Genomic DNA, 15,000 nt, shown 5'->3' with positions numbered 1-15,000 from the left:
TGAACCGGCAGTGACATCATGTTGACAATGTGCGCCACGTGGCGTGTTGCAGGATCGTGAAGACGATGACCTACATTGAACCGGCAGTGACGTCATGTTGACAATGTGCGCCACCTGGCGTGTTGCAGGATCGTGAAGACGATGACCTACATTGAACCGGCAGTGACGTCATGTTGACAATGTGCGCCACCTGGCGTGTTGCAGGATCGTGAAGACGATGACCTACATTGAACCGGCAATGACGTCATGTTGACAATGTGCGCCACCTGGCGTGTTGCAGGATCGTGAAGACGATGACCTACATTGAACCGGCAGTGACGTCATGTTGACAATGTGCGCCACGTGGCGTGTTGCAGGATCGTGAAGACGATGACCTACATTGAACCGGCAGTGACGTCATGTTGACAATGTGCGCCACGTGGCGTGTTGCAGGATCGTGAAGACGATGACCTACATTGAACCGGCAGTGACGTCATGTTGACAATGTGCGCCACCTGGCGTGTTGCAGGATCGTGAAGACGATGACCTACATTGAACCGGCAATGACGTCATGTTGACAATGTGCGCCACGTGGCGTGTTGCAGGATCGTGAAGACGATGACCTACATTGAACCGGCAATGACGTCATGTTGACAATGTGCGCCACGTGGCGTGTTGCAGGATCGTGAAGACGATGACCTACATTGAACCGGCAATGACGTCATGGTTGACAATGTGCGCCACGTGGCGTGTTGCAGGATCGTGAAGACGATGACCTACATTGAACCGGCAATGACGTCATGTTGACAATGTGCGCCACGTGGCGTGTTGCAGGATCGTGAAGACGATGACCTACATTGAACCGGCAATGACGTCATGTTGACAATGTGCGCCACGTGGCGTGTTGCAGGATCGTGAAGACGATGACCTACATTGAACCTGGCAATGACGTCATGTTGACAATGTGCGCCACGTGGCGTGTCGCAGGATCGTGAAGACGATGACCTACATTGAACCGGCAATGACGTCATGTTGACAATGTGCTGCCACGTGGCGTGTTGCAGGATCGTAAGACGATGACCTACATTGAACCGGCAATGACGTCATGTTGACAATGTGCGCCACGTGGCGTGTCGCAGGATCGTGATGACGATGACCTACATTGACCCGGCAAATGACGTCTTGTTGACAATGTGTGCTGCCACGTTTGGCGGTGTTGCAGGATCGTAAAGACATGACACTACATTGAAACCCGGCAATGGACGTTCATGTTGACAATGTGCGCCACGTGGGTGGCGTGTTGGCAGGATCGTAAAGACGATGACACCTACAATTTGAACCGGCAGTGACGTCCCATGTTGACAATGTGCGCCACCTGGCGATGTCAGGATTGTAAGCGAATGACTACATTGAACTGTGTGTGACGTCATTTATATAATGTGGCACGTGGGTGTTGAGTCGTGAGCGTTGACTACATGACGGCATTGTATTTTTGACAATGTGTGCCACTGTGCTTGCAGGATCTACATCATCACATAACACGCAGACAAGACCTACATGAACGGCATGACGTCCATATGAACAATGGCACAACTGGCGATGTTCAGGAACATTACACAGCACCATGACTACTGCATGTACGCAGAGACCTGTGGTGCATGTTCACAATGTGGCACGTGTGGTGTGCAGGATCGTGAAGACATGCTACAGTGTACGTGTTCTCGACTGTGGCTACAGAGCGACCTCGTTCGGCAGTACGAGACCTGAAGCTCACAAACGCTGGGTGACAACGTCATGGAACGCTGTATTGGCTGTTGAGTCTTTGTTCTCGCCTTCTCATTGGTCATCTGGTACTGTCCACTCTTCTTTACACCTATTTCAGCGATTATTGAGAAAGAAAGTTAGTTGTCGTCCGGCATGCACTGATCATCATGTGTCAGTTGACCTCAATTGCGTCATGTGGTTCAGTTGTACCTATTTTCCACTGTGTCCATGAACTCCTATCCACTGTGTCACTAAACTCATATCCACTGTGTCACTGAACTCATATCCACTGTGTCAGTGAACTCATATCCACTGTGTCACTGAACTTCATATCCACTGTGTCCGTGAACTCATATCCACTGTGTCAGTGTACTCATATCCACTGTGTCACTGAACTCATATCCACTGTGTCCGTGAACTCATATCCACTGTGTCACTGAAATCATCATCCCACTGTGTCAGTGTAACTCATATCCACTGTGTCACTGATCTCATATCCACTGTGTTCCGTGAACTCATATCCACTGTGCACTGAAACTCATATCCACTGTGTCAGTGTAACTCATATCTGTCAGTGAACTCATATCCACTGTGTCAGTGAACTCATTTCCACTGTGTCACTGAACTCCTATCCACTGTGTCAGTGAACTCATATCCACTGTGTCAGTGAGCTCATATCCACTGTGTCCGTGAACTCATATCCACTATGTCAGTGTAACTCATATCCACTGTGTCCGAGAACTCATATCCACAATGTCCGTGAACTCATATCCACTGTGTTCGTGAACTCATATCCACTATATTCGTGAACTCATATCCACTGTGTCCGTCATATCCACTGTGTCCGTGAACTCATATCCACTGTGTCCGTGAACTCATATCCACTGTGTTCGTGAACTCATATCCACTGTGTCCGTGAACTCCTATCCACTGTGTCAGTGAACTCATATCCACTGTGTCAGTGAACTCATATCCACTGTGTCCGTGAACTCATATCCACTGTCCGTCATATCCACTGTGTCAGTGAACTCATATCCACTGTGTCCGTGAACTCATATCCACTGTGTTCGTTGAACTCATATCACTGTGTCCGTGAACTCATATCCACTGTGTCCGTGAACTCATATCCACTGTGTTCGTGAACTCATATCCACTGTGTCCGTCATATCCACTGTGTCACTGAACTCCTATCCACTGTGTCACTGAACTCCTATCCACTGTGTCCGTGAACTCATATCCACTGTGTCCGTGAACTCATATCCACTCCTATCCACTGTGTCCGTGAACTCCTATCCACTGTGTCCGTGAACTCATATCCACTGTGTCCGTGAACTCATATCCACTCCTATCCACTGTGTCCGTGAACTCATATCCACTGTGTCCGTCATATCCACTGTGTCAGTGAACTCCTATCCACTGTGTCAGTGAACTCATATCCACTGTGTCCGTGAACTCATATCCACTGTGTCCGTCATATCCACTGTGTCACTGAACTCCTATCCACTGTGTCAGTGAACTCATATCCACTGTGTCACTGAACTCCTATCCACTCGGGCTCGGCACAGGAAGGCGGGGCCCAGTCCTCTCCTTCCGCTGTTCCAACCTTTCCCCGACCAAAGTCAGGTCCCCATTCACACCTGGGTGGAGTGAGGAACATCAGAGTAAAGTGCCTTTCCCCAGGACACAACACCATGCCGAAACGGGGCCTCGAACCCTGACCACTGGTGAACACTGGGTCACACACACACACACACACACACACACACACACACACACACACACAGAGAGAGAGAGAGAGAGAGAGAGAGAGAGAGAGAGAGAGAGTCACTGATCACCATAACAATGTGAAGAGAGAAAAGAACACTACACACACACGCGCGCGCGCACGCACGCACACACACACACACACACACACACACACACACACACACACACACACACACACACAAATCCCGCAGCCTTCTAAGCGGCCAGTGTCACGTGGTGTGACGTCAGATCCGGGACATCGTGGAGGCGGCAAGCCAGGTGAAGACGAGCTACCGGAAGCGAATGGATGACGTGTTGCACTACATGCAGTCCATCCAGATCTCAGACTACACGCAGGACAGGACCCGACAATGGTTCCTCTACAACTGGGAACAGTCCAAGACTATAGGTCTGTACACGGCCACTCTGGTGTGGAGTCTGGAGTTTTTGGTTGTTTTCTTGTTGTTGTTGTTGTTTTGTTGCTGTTGTTGTTTTGTTTGTTTTGTTGCTGTTGTTGTTTTGTTGCTGTTGTTGTTTTGTTTGTTTTGTTGCTGTTGTTGTTGTTTTGTTTGTTGTTGTTTTGTTTGTTTTGTTGTTGTTATTTTGTTTGTTTTGTTGCTGTTGTTTTTGTTGTTTTGTTTGTTTTGTTGCTGTTGTTGTTATTTTGTTTGTTTTGTTGCTGTTATTTTTGTTGTTTTGTTTGTTTTGTTGCTGTTGTTGTCGTTGTTTTGTTTGTTTTGTTGCTGTTATTGTTGTTGTTTTGTTTGTTTTGTTGCTGTTATTGTTGTTGTTGTTGTTGTTTTGTTTGTTTTGTTGTTGTTGTTTTGTTGCCGATGTTTTGTTTGTTTTGTTTGTTTTGTTGCTGTTGTTGTTGTTGTTTTGTTTGTTTTGTTGCTGTTGTTGTTGTTTTGTTTGTTTTGTTGCTGTTGTTGTTGTTTTGTTTGTTTTGTTGCTGTTGTTGTTGTTGTTTTGTTTGTTTTGTTGCTGTTGTTGTTGTTGTTTTGTTTGTTTTGTTGCTGTTGTTGTTGTTTTGTTTGTTTTGTTGCTGTTGTTGTTGTTATTGTTGTTGTTGTTTTGTTTGTTTTGTTGCTGTTGTTGTTGTTGTTGTTGTTTTTGTTTTGTTGCTGTTGCTGTTGTTGTTGTTGTTTTGTTTGCTTTGTTGCTGTTGTTGTTGTTGTTGTTTTGTTTGTTGTGTTGCTGTTGCTGTTGTTGTTGTTGTTGTTGTTTTATTTGTTTTGTTGCTGTTGCTTTGTTTGTTTTTGTTGTTGTTGTTGTTGTTGTTCTTCTTCTTCTTCTTCTTTTCATTATTAGTGTTATTATTATTGTTGTCGTTGTCCGTGTTCTCTGTTTTTGTATGCATGTCTGTGTGTCTGACTGTCCCCACCCTCTGTCTCTGTCTCTCCCCCCCCCTCCCCCCCCCCCCCCCCCCCCCCCCCCCGTCTCTCTCTCTCTCTCTCTCTCTCTCTCTCTCTCTCTCTGCGTCTCGTCCTCTCTCTCACTCTCATTTTCTCTCTCACTCTCTCTCTCTACCTCTCTCTCACTCTTTCTCTCCCTCGCTCTCTTCTCTCTCTCTCCTTCTGTCTCTTTCTGTTTCTCGTTCTTTCACATTCTGCCTGAGCCTTTGTCTCCATGTGTGTGTGTGTGTGTGTGTGTGTGTGTGTGTGTGTGTGTCTGCGCGCACGCGTCGTTCGGGTTTTTCCTGTTCCAGGAACTAACATTCGGACTGACCATAACATTGCTCTGCTTTCATTACTTACGTACGTACGTACATTTCGTTGAATAATGAAAAAGACTGCAGTCGACATAATTATGGAATGACGGGTTGATTAAATGACTGACTGACTGAATGAATGAATGGATGGATGAATGATTGATTAATTGATTAATTAGCTCCATGGTTGGTTGGTTGGTTGGTTGATTTACTGGTTGACTGATTGCAGACGAGCGCAGTCTGGTGGCTGCATTGCCGAAGAAGCTGCAGACGGATTTGGCCATCAGCGTTCACTTCAACACTTTGATCAAAGTGCAGCTCTTCCAGGTGTGTGTGTGTGTGTGTGTGTGTGTGTGTGTGTCTGTCTGTCTGTCTGTCTGTCTGTGTGTGTGTGGTTGTGCTTCGAAGGCGAGAGGAAGTTGCTATATTACTACATACTGTGCAGAACTTGTTGAAGAACTATGTTGTATGCTATGCAGGATTTTGTGAAGAACTTGTTGAAGAACTTTGTTGTATGCTATGCAGGATTTTGTGGAGAACTTGTTGAATAACTATGTTGTATACTATGCAGGATTTTGTGAAGAACTTGTTGAATAACTATTTTGTATACTATGCAGGATTTTGCGAAGAATTCGTTGAATGGCTATGCCTTATACAATACCTGACTTTGGGGAAAAAAAAACTTGTTGAATGACTATGCTGTTATACTTTGATGGACTTTAAAAGGAACTTGTTGAATGACTATGCTGTATGCTGTGTGTAACTTTGTGAAGACCTTCTTGAGTGGCTATGTTGTATACTGTGTTGAACTTTGTGAAGAACTCGTTGAGTGGCTATGTTGTATACTGTGTTGAACTTTGTGAAGAACTCATTGAGTGGCTATGTTGTATACTGTGTTGAACTTTGTGAAGAACTCATTGAGTGGCTATGTTGTATACTGTGTTGAACTTTGTGAAGACCTTGTTGAATGACTATGCTGTATACTGTGTGTAACTTTGTGAAGACCTTGTTGAATGACTATGCTGTATACTGTGTGGAACTTTGTGAAAACCTTGTTGAATGACTATGCTGTATACTGTGTTGAACTTTGTGAAGACCTTGTTGAATGACTATGTTGTATACTGTGTGGAACTTTGTGAAGACCTTGTTGAATAACTATGTTGTATACTGTGTGGAACTTTATGGAGAACTTGTTGAATGACTATGTTGTATACTGTGTGTAACTTTGTGGAGAACTTGTTGAGTGACTATGTTGTATACTGTGTGTAACTTTGTGGAGAACTTGTTGAATGACTATGTTGTATACTGTGCGGAACTTTGTGAAGACCTTGTTGAATGACTATGCTGTATACTGTGTGTAACTTTGTGAAGAACTTGTTGAGTGGCTATGGTGTATACTGTGTGGAACTTTGTGAAGACCTTGTTGAATGACTATGCTGTATACTGTGTGTAACTTTGTGAAGAACTTGTTGAGTGGCTATGGTGTATACTGTGTGGAACTTTGTGAAGAACTTGTTGAATGACTATGTTGTATACTGTGTGGAACTTTGTGAAGAACTTGTTGAATGACTATGTTGTATACTGTGTGTAACTTTGTGAAGACCTTGTTGAATAGCTATGTTATATACTGTGTGTAACTTTGTGGAGAACTTGTTGAATGGCTATGTTGTATACTGTGTGTAACCTTGTGGAGAACTTGTTGGATGGCTATGTTGTATATTGTGTGCAACCTTGTGGAGAACTTGTTGAATGGCTATGTTGTATACTGTGTGTAACTTTGTGGAGAACTTGTTGAATGGCTATGTTGTATACTGTGTGTAACTTTGTGAAGACCTTGTTGAATAGCTATGTTATATACTGTGTGGAACTTTGTGGAGAACTTGTTGAATGGCTATGTTGTATACTGTGTGTAACCTTGTGGAGAACTTGTTGGATGGCTATGTTGTATATTGTGTGTAACCTTGTGGAGAACATGTTGAATGACTATGTTGTATACTGTGTGTAAATTTGTGGAGAACTTGTTGAATGGCTATGTTGTATACTGTGTAGAACTTTGTGAAGACCTTGTTGAATAGCTATGTTATATACTGTGTGGAACTTTGTGGAGAACTTGTTGAATGGCTATGTTGTATACTGTGTGTAACCTTGTGGAGAACTTGTTGGATGGCTATGTTGTATATTGTGTGTAACCTTGTGGAGAACATGTTGAATGGCTATGTTGTATACTGTGTGTAAATTTGTGGAGAACTTGTTGAATGGCTATGTTGTATACTGTGTAGAACTTTGTGAAGACCTTGTTGAACAGCTATGTTGTATACTGTGTGGAACTTTGTGAAGAATTCGTTGAATGACTATGTTGTATACTGTGTGGCACTTTGTGAAGACCTTGTTGAATAGGTATGTTATATACTGTGTAACTTTATGGAGAACTTGTTGAATGGCTATGTTGTATACTGTGTGTAACTTTGTGAGAACTTGTTGAGTGGCTATGTTGTATACTGTGTGGAACTTTGTGGAGAACTTGTTGAGTGGCTATGTTGTATACTGTGTGGAACTTTGTGAAGAATTCGTTGAATGACTATATTGTATACTGTGTGGAACTTTGTGAAGACCTTGTTGAATGACTATGGTGCATACTGTGTGTAACTTTGTGAAGACCTTGTTGAATGGCTATGGTGCATACTGTGTGTAACTTTGTGAAGACCTTGTTGAATGACTATATTGTATACTGTGTGTTACTTTGTGAAGAACATGTTGAATGGCTGTGATGTATACTGTGTGGAACTTTGTGAAGAACTCGTTGAGTGGCTATGTTGTATACTGTGTTGAACTTTGTGAAGACCTTGTTGAATGACTATGCTGTATACTGTGTGTACCTTTGTGAAGACCTTGTTGAATGACTATGCTGTATACTGTGTTGAACTTTGTGAAGACCTTGTTGAATGACTATGCTGTATACTGTGTTGAACTTTGTGAAGACCTTGTTGAATGACTATGCTGTATACTGTGTTGAACTTTGTGAAGACCTTGTTGAATGACTATGCTGTATACTGTGTGGAACTTTGTGAAGACCTTGTTGAATGACTATGTTGTATACTGTGTGGAACTTTGTGGAGAACTTGTTGAATGACTATGTTGTATACTGTGTGTAACTTTGTGGAGAACTTGTTGAATGACTATGTTGTATACTGTGTGTAACTTTGTGGAGAACTTGTTGGGTGACTATGTTGTATACTGTGTGTAACTTTGTGGAGAACTTGTTGAATGACTATGCTGTATACTGTGTTGAACTTTGTGAAGACCTTGTTGAATGACTATGCTGTATACTGTGTGGAACTTTGTGAAGACCTTGTTGAATAACTATGTTGTATACTGTGTGGAACTTTATGGAGAACTTGTTGAATGACTATGTTGTATACTGTGTGTAACTTTGTGGAGAACTTGTTGAATGACTATGTTGTATACTGTGTGCAACTTTGTGGAGAACTTGTTGGGTGACTATGTTGTATACTGTGTGTAACTTTGTGGAGAACTTGTTGAATGACTATGTTGTATACTGTGTGGAACTTTGTGAAGACCTTGTTGAATGACTATGCTGTATACTGTGTGTAACTTTGTGAAGAACTTGTTGAGTGGCTATGGTGTATACTGTGTGGAACTTTGTGAAGACCTTGTTGAATGACTATGCTGTATACTGTGTGTAACTTTGTGAAGAACTTGTTGAGTGGCTATGGTGTATACTGTGTGGAACTTTGTGAAGACCTTGTTGAATGACTATGTTGTATACTGTGTGGAACTTTGTGAAGAACTCGTTGAATGACTATGTTGTATACTGTGTGGAACTTTGTGAAGAACTTGTTGAGTGGCTATGTTGTATACTGTGTGTAACCTTGTGGAGAACTTGTTGAATGGCTATGTTGTATACTGTGTGTAACTTTGTGGAGAACTTGTTGAATGGCTATGTTGTATACTGTGTGTAACTTTGTGAAGACCTTGTTGAGTGACTATGTTGTATACTGTGTGGAACTTTGTGAAGACCTTGTTGAGTGACTATGTTGTATACTGTGTGGAACTTTGTGAAGAATTCGTTGAATGACTATGTTGTATACTGTGTGGAACTTTGTGAAGACCTTGTTGAACAGCTATGTTGTATACTGTGTGGAACTTTGTGAAGAATTCGTTGAATGACTATTTTGTATACTGTGTGGCACTTTGTGAAGACCTTGTTGAATAGCTATGTTATATACTGTGTAACTTTATGGAGAACTTGTTGAATGGCTATGTTGTATACTGTGTGTAACTTTGTGGAGAACTTGTTGAGTGGCTATGTTGTATACTGTGTGGAACTTTGTGAAGAATTCGTTGAATGACTATATTGTATACTGTGTGGAACTTTGTGAAGACCTTGTTGAATGACTATTTGTATACTGTGTGTAACTTTGTGAAGAACTCGTTGAATGACTATGTTGTATACTGTGTGTAACTTTGTGAAGACCTTGTTGAATAGCTATGTTGTATACTGTGTGGAACTTTGTGGAGAACTTGTTGAATGGCTATGTTGTATACTGTGTGTAACTTTGTGAAGACCTTGTTGAACAGCTATGTTGTATACTGTGTGGAACTTTGTGAAGACCTTGTTGAATGGCTGTATACTGTGTGGAACTTTGTGGAGAACATGTTGAATGGCTGTGATGTATACTGTGTGTAACTTTGTGGAGAACATGTTGAATGGCTGTGATGTATACTGTGTGTAACTTTGTGAAGACCCTGTTGAATGGCAACTACTGTGAAAGACCTTGTTGAATGGCTGTATACTGTGTGGAACTTTGTGGAGAACATGTTGAATGGCTGTGATGTATACTGTGCAGGACTGTGAGAGGAACCTGCTGTATGACCTGGTGCTCAAGCTGAAGCCAAACCTCTTCCTGCCTGGTGACTTCGTCTGTCAGAAGGTATTCTGTATTCCTCTCTCTATGTCTGTCAGAAGGTATTCTGTATTCCTCTCTCTGTGTCTGTCAGAAGGTATTCTGTATTCCTCTCTCTATGTCTGTCAGAAGGTATTCTGTATTCCTCTCTCTATGTCTGTCAGAAGGTATTCTGTATTCCTCTCTACGTCTGTCAGAAGGTATTCTGTATTCCTCTCTACGTCTGTCAGAAGGTATTCTGTATTCCTCTCTACGTCTGTCAGAAGGTATTCTGTATTCCTCTCTCTATGTCTGTCAGAAGGTATTCTGTATTCCTCTCTCTATGTCTGTCAGAAGGTATTCTGTATTCCTCTCTCTACGTCTGTCAGAAGGTATTCCTCTCTCTATGTCTGTCAGAAGGTATTCTGTATTCCTTACTCTATGTCTGTCAGAAGGTATTCTGTATTCCTCTCTCTATGTCTGTCAGAAGGTATTCTGTATTCCTCTCTCTATGTCTGTCAGAAGGTATTCTGTGTTCCTCTCTCTGTGTCTGTCACAAGGTATTCTGTATTCCTCTCTCTGTGTCTGTCAGAAGGTATTCTGTATTCCTCTCTCTGTGTCTGTCAGAAGGTATTCTGTATTTCTCTCTCTATGTCTGTCAGAAGGTATTCTGTATTACTCTCTCTACGTCTGTCAGAAGGTATTCTGTATTCCTCTCTCTGTGTCTGTCAGAAGGTATTCTGTATTCCTCTCTACGTCTGTCAGAAGGTATTCTGTATTCCTCTCTCTATGTCTGTCAGAAGGTATTCTGTATTCCTCTCTCTATGTCTGTCAGAAGGTATTCTGTATTCCTCTCTACGTCTGTCAGAAGGTATTCTGTATTCCTCTCTCTATGTCTGTCAGAAGGTATTCTGTATTCCTCTCTCTATGTCTGTCAGAAGGTATTCTGTATTCCTCTCTCTATGTCTGTCAGAAGGTATTCTGTATTCCTCTCTGTGTCTGTCAGAAGGTATTCTGTATTCCTCTCTATGTCTGTCAGAAGGTATTCTGTATTCCTCTCTCTATGTCTGTCAGAAGGTATTCTGTATTCCTCTCTCTATGTCTGTCAGAAGGTATTCTGTATTCCTCTCTCTACGTCTGTCAAAAGGTATTCCTCTCTCTATGTCTGTCAGAAGGTATTCTGTATTCCTCTCTCTACGTCTGTCAGAAGGTATTCTGTATTCCTCTCTCTGTGTCTGTCAGAAGGTATTCTGTATTCCTCTCTCTACGTCTGTCAGAAGGTATTCTGTATTCCTCTCTCTATGTCTGTCAGAAGGTATTCTGTATTCCTCTCTCTATGTCTGTCAGAAGGTATTTTGTATTCCTCTCTTTATGTCTGTCAGAAGGTATTCTGTATTCCTCTCTCTATGTCTGTCAGAAGGTATTCTGTATTCCTCTCTCTATGTCTGTCAGAAGGTATTCTGTATTCCTCTCTCTATGTCTGTCAGAAGGTATTCTATATTCCTCTCTCTATGTCTGGCAGAAGGTATTCTGTATTCCTCTCTGTGTCTGTCAGAAGGTATTCTGTATTCCTCTCTATGTCTGTCAGAAGGTATTCTGTATTCCTCTCTCTATGTCTGTCAGAAGGTATTCTGTATTCCTCTCTCTATGTCTGTCAGAAGGTATTCTGTATTCCTCTCTCTACGTCTGTCAGAAGGTATTCCTCTCTCTATGTCTGTCAGAAGGTATTCTGTATTCCTTACTCTATGTCTGTCAGAAGGTATTCTGTATTCCTCTCTCTATGTCTGTCAGAAGGTATTCTGTATTCCTCTCTCTATGTCTGTCAGAAGGTATTCTGTATTCCTCTCTCTATGTCTGTCAGAAGGTATTCTGTATTCCTCTCTCTGTGTCTGTCAGAAGGTATTCTGTATTCCTCTCTCTGTGTCTGTCAGAAGGTATTCTGTATTCCTCTCTCTACGTCTGTCAGAAGGTATTCTGTATTCCTCTCTCTATGTCTGTCAGAAGGTATTCTGTATTCCTCTCTCTACGTCTGTCAGAAGGTATTCTGTATTCCTCTCTCTGTGTCTGTCAGAAGGTATTCTGTATTCCTCTCTACGTCTGTCAAAGGTATTCTGTATTCCTATCTACGTCTGTCAGAAGGTATTCTGTATTCCTCTCTACGTCTGTCAGAAGATATTCTGTATTCCTCTCTCTATGTCTGTCAGAAGGTATTCTGTATTCCTCTCTCTATGTCTGTCAGAAGGTATTTTGTATTCCTCTCTTTATGTCTGTCAGAAGGTATTCTGTATTCCTCTCTCTATGTCTGTCAGAAGGTATTCTGTATTCCTCTCTCTATGTCTGTCAGAAGGTATTCTGTATTCCTCTCTCTATGTCTGTCAGAAGGTATTCTGTATTCCTCTCTCTACGTCTGTCAGAAGGTATTCTGTATTCCTCTCTCTATGTCTGTCAGAAGGTATTCTGTATTCCTCTCTCTACGTCTGTCAGAAGGTATTCTGTATTCCTCTCTCTACGTCTGTCAGAAGGTATTCTGTATTCCTCACTACGTCTGTCAGAAGGTATTCTGTATTCCTCTCTACGTCTGTCAGAAGGTATTCTGTATTCCTCTCTCTACGTCTGTCAGAAGGTATTCTGTATTCCTCTCTCTATGTCTGTCAGAAGGTATTCTGTATTCCTCTCTACGTCTGTCAGAAGGTATTCTGTATTCCTCACTCTCTTTCTTGGCTTTGTCATCGTCGTCGTCGTCAGCATCGTCATGTTATGGACTGTGACGACTGAAACAAAAACGGTGACGATGATTGTGGGTTCTGAGGTTATACATGTCAGGATTTTTACCCCCACCCTCAACCAGCCCTTGAATGGGAGCCACGTTCATGGGACAGACAACGAAACCTTTTTGTTCAGCACGCACACAGTATTGCAACACACGCGAGTACACACACACCCCCTAGTGACGGACAATGTGAGTAAACACACACCCTAGTGACAGTACAGACGATGTGAGTACACACACACCCTAGTGACAGACGATGTAAGTACACACACATACCCTAGTGACAGACGATGTAAGTACACACACACCCTGGTGACAGACGATGTAAATACAGACCACTGCTCTAAAAATAGGTGGATAGCGCGTACTTTCTTTTAGCCCCTTTGCTAACTGAAGCCAGTGGAAGTGTTCAATCAGCCATTTTGCTACTCGTGTCAGTACAGCGTGAAGCTGTAACTTCATATATGTAGCCGAGTGCTCAGCTGGCTACGATGACTGGTTTCACGGCAAGCTTTCACTTGCTCACGGCGTTAGTTAAGCTGATATTCCCGTGTGTTCCTCCACACAAGTTTGCGCTACGTGTCACTGCACTGTAGTAACTTTGGTAAATAAAACATTGGCGGATTTCAATCATGAAATAACATTTGGCATGTTGTGAGGGCAAGCATAACACGATTTCATCGAAGATACACGGTTACAGTTCAGAAACTACCACCAGTTAGCAGACAACTTCTCAACGGACTGACAGCCGGATACGAGTGTCAGTATGGCGTCCAGCTGGCATCAGCTTTCCTGGCCAATGAGCTATCCGTCTATTTTCAGAGCAGTGGTACAGACACGAAAGACCACACCCCGTAGTGACAAAACGCTGACGCTGGGTCATTGTTGTCTTTTTTATTTATTTATTATTATTATTATTATTGCCTTTTTTTTAAAATTATTATTTATTTATTTATTTATTTATGTACGCTTACATTTGACTTCATCAAGTTTTTGCGCGTTATGCATATTATTATTAGTAGTAGTAGTTCTTTTTCTATGTATTTATCTATTATTTATTCACCCCTTTTTTTCTTTTCTTTTTTTTTCTCAAGGCCGGGTTACACTGCTGGTCAGGTATCTGTTTGGCAGATGTGGTGTAGCGTATAAGTATGGATTTGTCCGAACGCAGTGACGCCTCCTTGAGCCACCGAAACTGAAACTGAAACTGACGCTGGGTGATTCCCTTGCAGGGCGAGGTGGGCAAGGAGATGTACATCGTCAGCCAGGGCCAGGTGGAGGTGGTGGGCAAGGAGAACATGGTGCTGGCCACCCTGTCGGAGGGAAGCGTCTTCGGCGAGATCTCCCTGCTGGCCATGTCGGGCCGGGGCAACCGGCGCACCGCCGACGTCCGGAGCAGCGGCTTCACCAGCGTGTTCACGCTGTCCAAGAACGACTTTGAGGAGGCTATGAATGAGTACCCCGAGGTCCAGAAACTGCTGAAGAAACGGGCAAAGTGTGTGTGTGTGTGTGTGAGGGGGGGGGAGGTTGTGGAGGAGAGGGGTGTGCGTGCGTGTGTGTACGTGTGTGTGTGTGTCAGTGTGTGTGACGTTGACATGAACGAGTACCCCGAGGCCCAGAAACTGCTGAAGAAATGAGCAAAGTGAGTGTGTGTGTGTGTGTGTGTGTGTGTGTGTGTGTGTGTGTGTGTGTGTGACGTTGACATGAACGAGTACCCCGAGGCTGAAGAAATGAGCAAAGTGAGTGTGTGTGTGTGTGTGTGTGTGTGTGTGTGTGTGTGTGTGTGTGTGTGTGTGTGTGACGTTGACATGAATGAGTACCCAGAGGCCCAGAAACTGCTGAAGAAATGAGCAAAGTGCGTGTGTGTGTGTGTGTGTGTGACGTTGACATGAATGAGTACCCAGAGGCCCAGAAACTGCTGAAGAAATGAGCAAAGTGAGTGTGTGTTCTATTATGTTGTGTTGCCTGTATTGTGTTGTGTTACGTCGTGCCATGGCTTGTCGTGTCGTGTCGTGTTGTGTTGAGGCATCTTCATTGCCCCCACCATCATTATCATCATCATCATCGAAATATAGAAAACAAAATGTCCCAAATTATGGGGCGCACGCACACAAAATTGAAAAAAG

At 42.9% G+C, this 15,000-nt stretch overlaps 1 protein-coding gene across 1 annotated transcript in view; it reads left to right on the top strand.

Annotated features, from left to right (window-relative positions):
* Positions 1-15,000, top strand: part of LOC143285924 (uncharacterized) — a 52,785-nt gene that overhangs the window by 33,515 nt on the left and 4,270 nt on the right. Inside the window, exons 12-19 of the mRNA XM_076593375.1 lie at positions 53-91; positions 661-741; positions 890-970; positions 1,669-1,762; positions 3,739-3,898; positions 5,430-5,527; positions 10,069-10,152; positions 14,107-14,369. Of these exons, the coding sequence (XP_076449490.1) occupies positions 53-91; positions 661-741; positions 890-970; positions 1,669-1,762; positions 3,739-3,898; positions 5,430-5,527; positions 10,069-10,152; positions 14,107-14,369 (900 nt within the window). The remainder of the gene's footprint in view (positions 1-52; positions 92-660; positions 742-889; positions 971-1,668; positions 1,763-3,738; positions 3,899-5,429; positions 5,528-10,068; positions 10,153-14,106; positions 14,370-15,000) is intronic.

This window comes from Babylonia areolata, chromosome 9 (assembly GCF_041734735.1).
Source record: "Babylonia areolata isolate BAREFJ2019XMU chromosome 9, ASM4173473v1, whole genome shotgun sequence".
Taxonomy (NCBI): domain Eukaryota; kingdom Metazoa; phylum Mollusca; class Gastropoda; order Neogastropoda; family Buccinidae; genus Babylonia; species Babylonia areolata.
The sequence above is the reverse complement of the archived record's forward strand: the minus strand, read 5'-3'. Positions and strand labels throughout refer to the sequence as shown.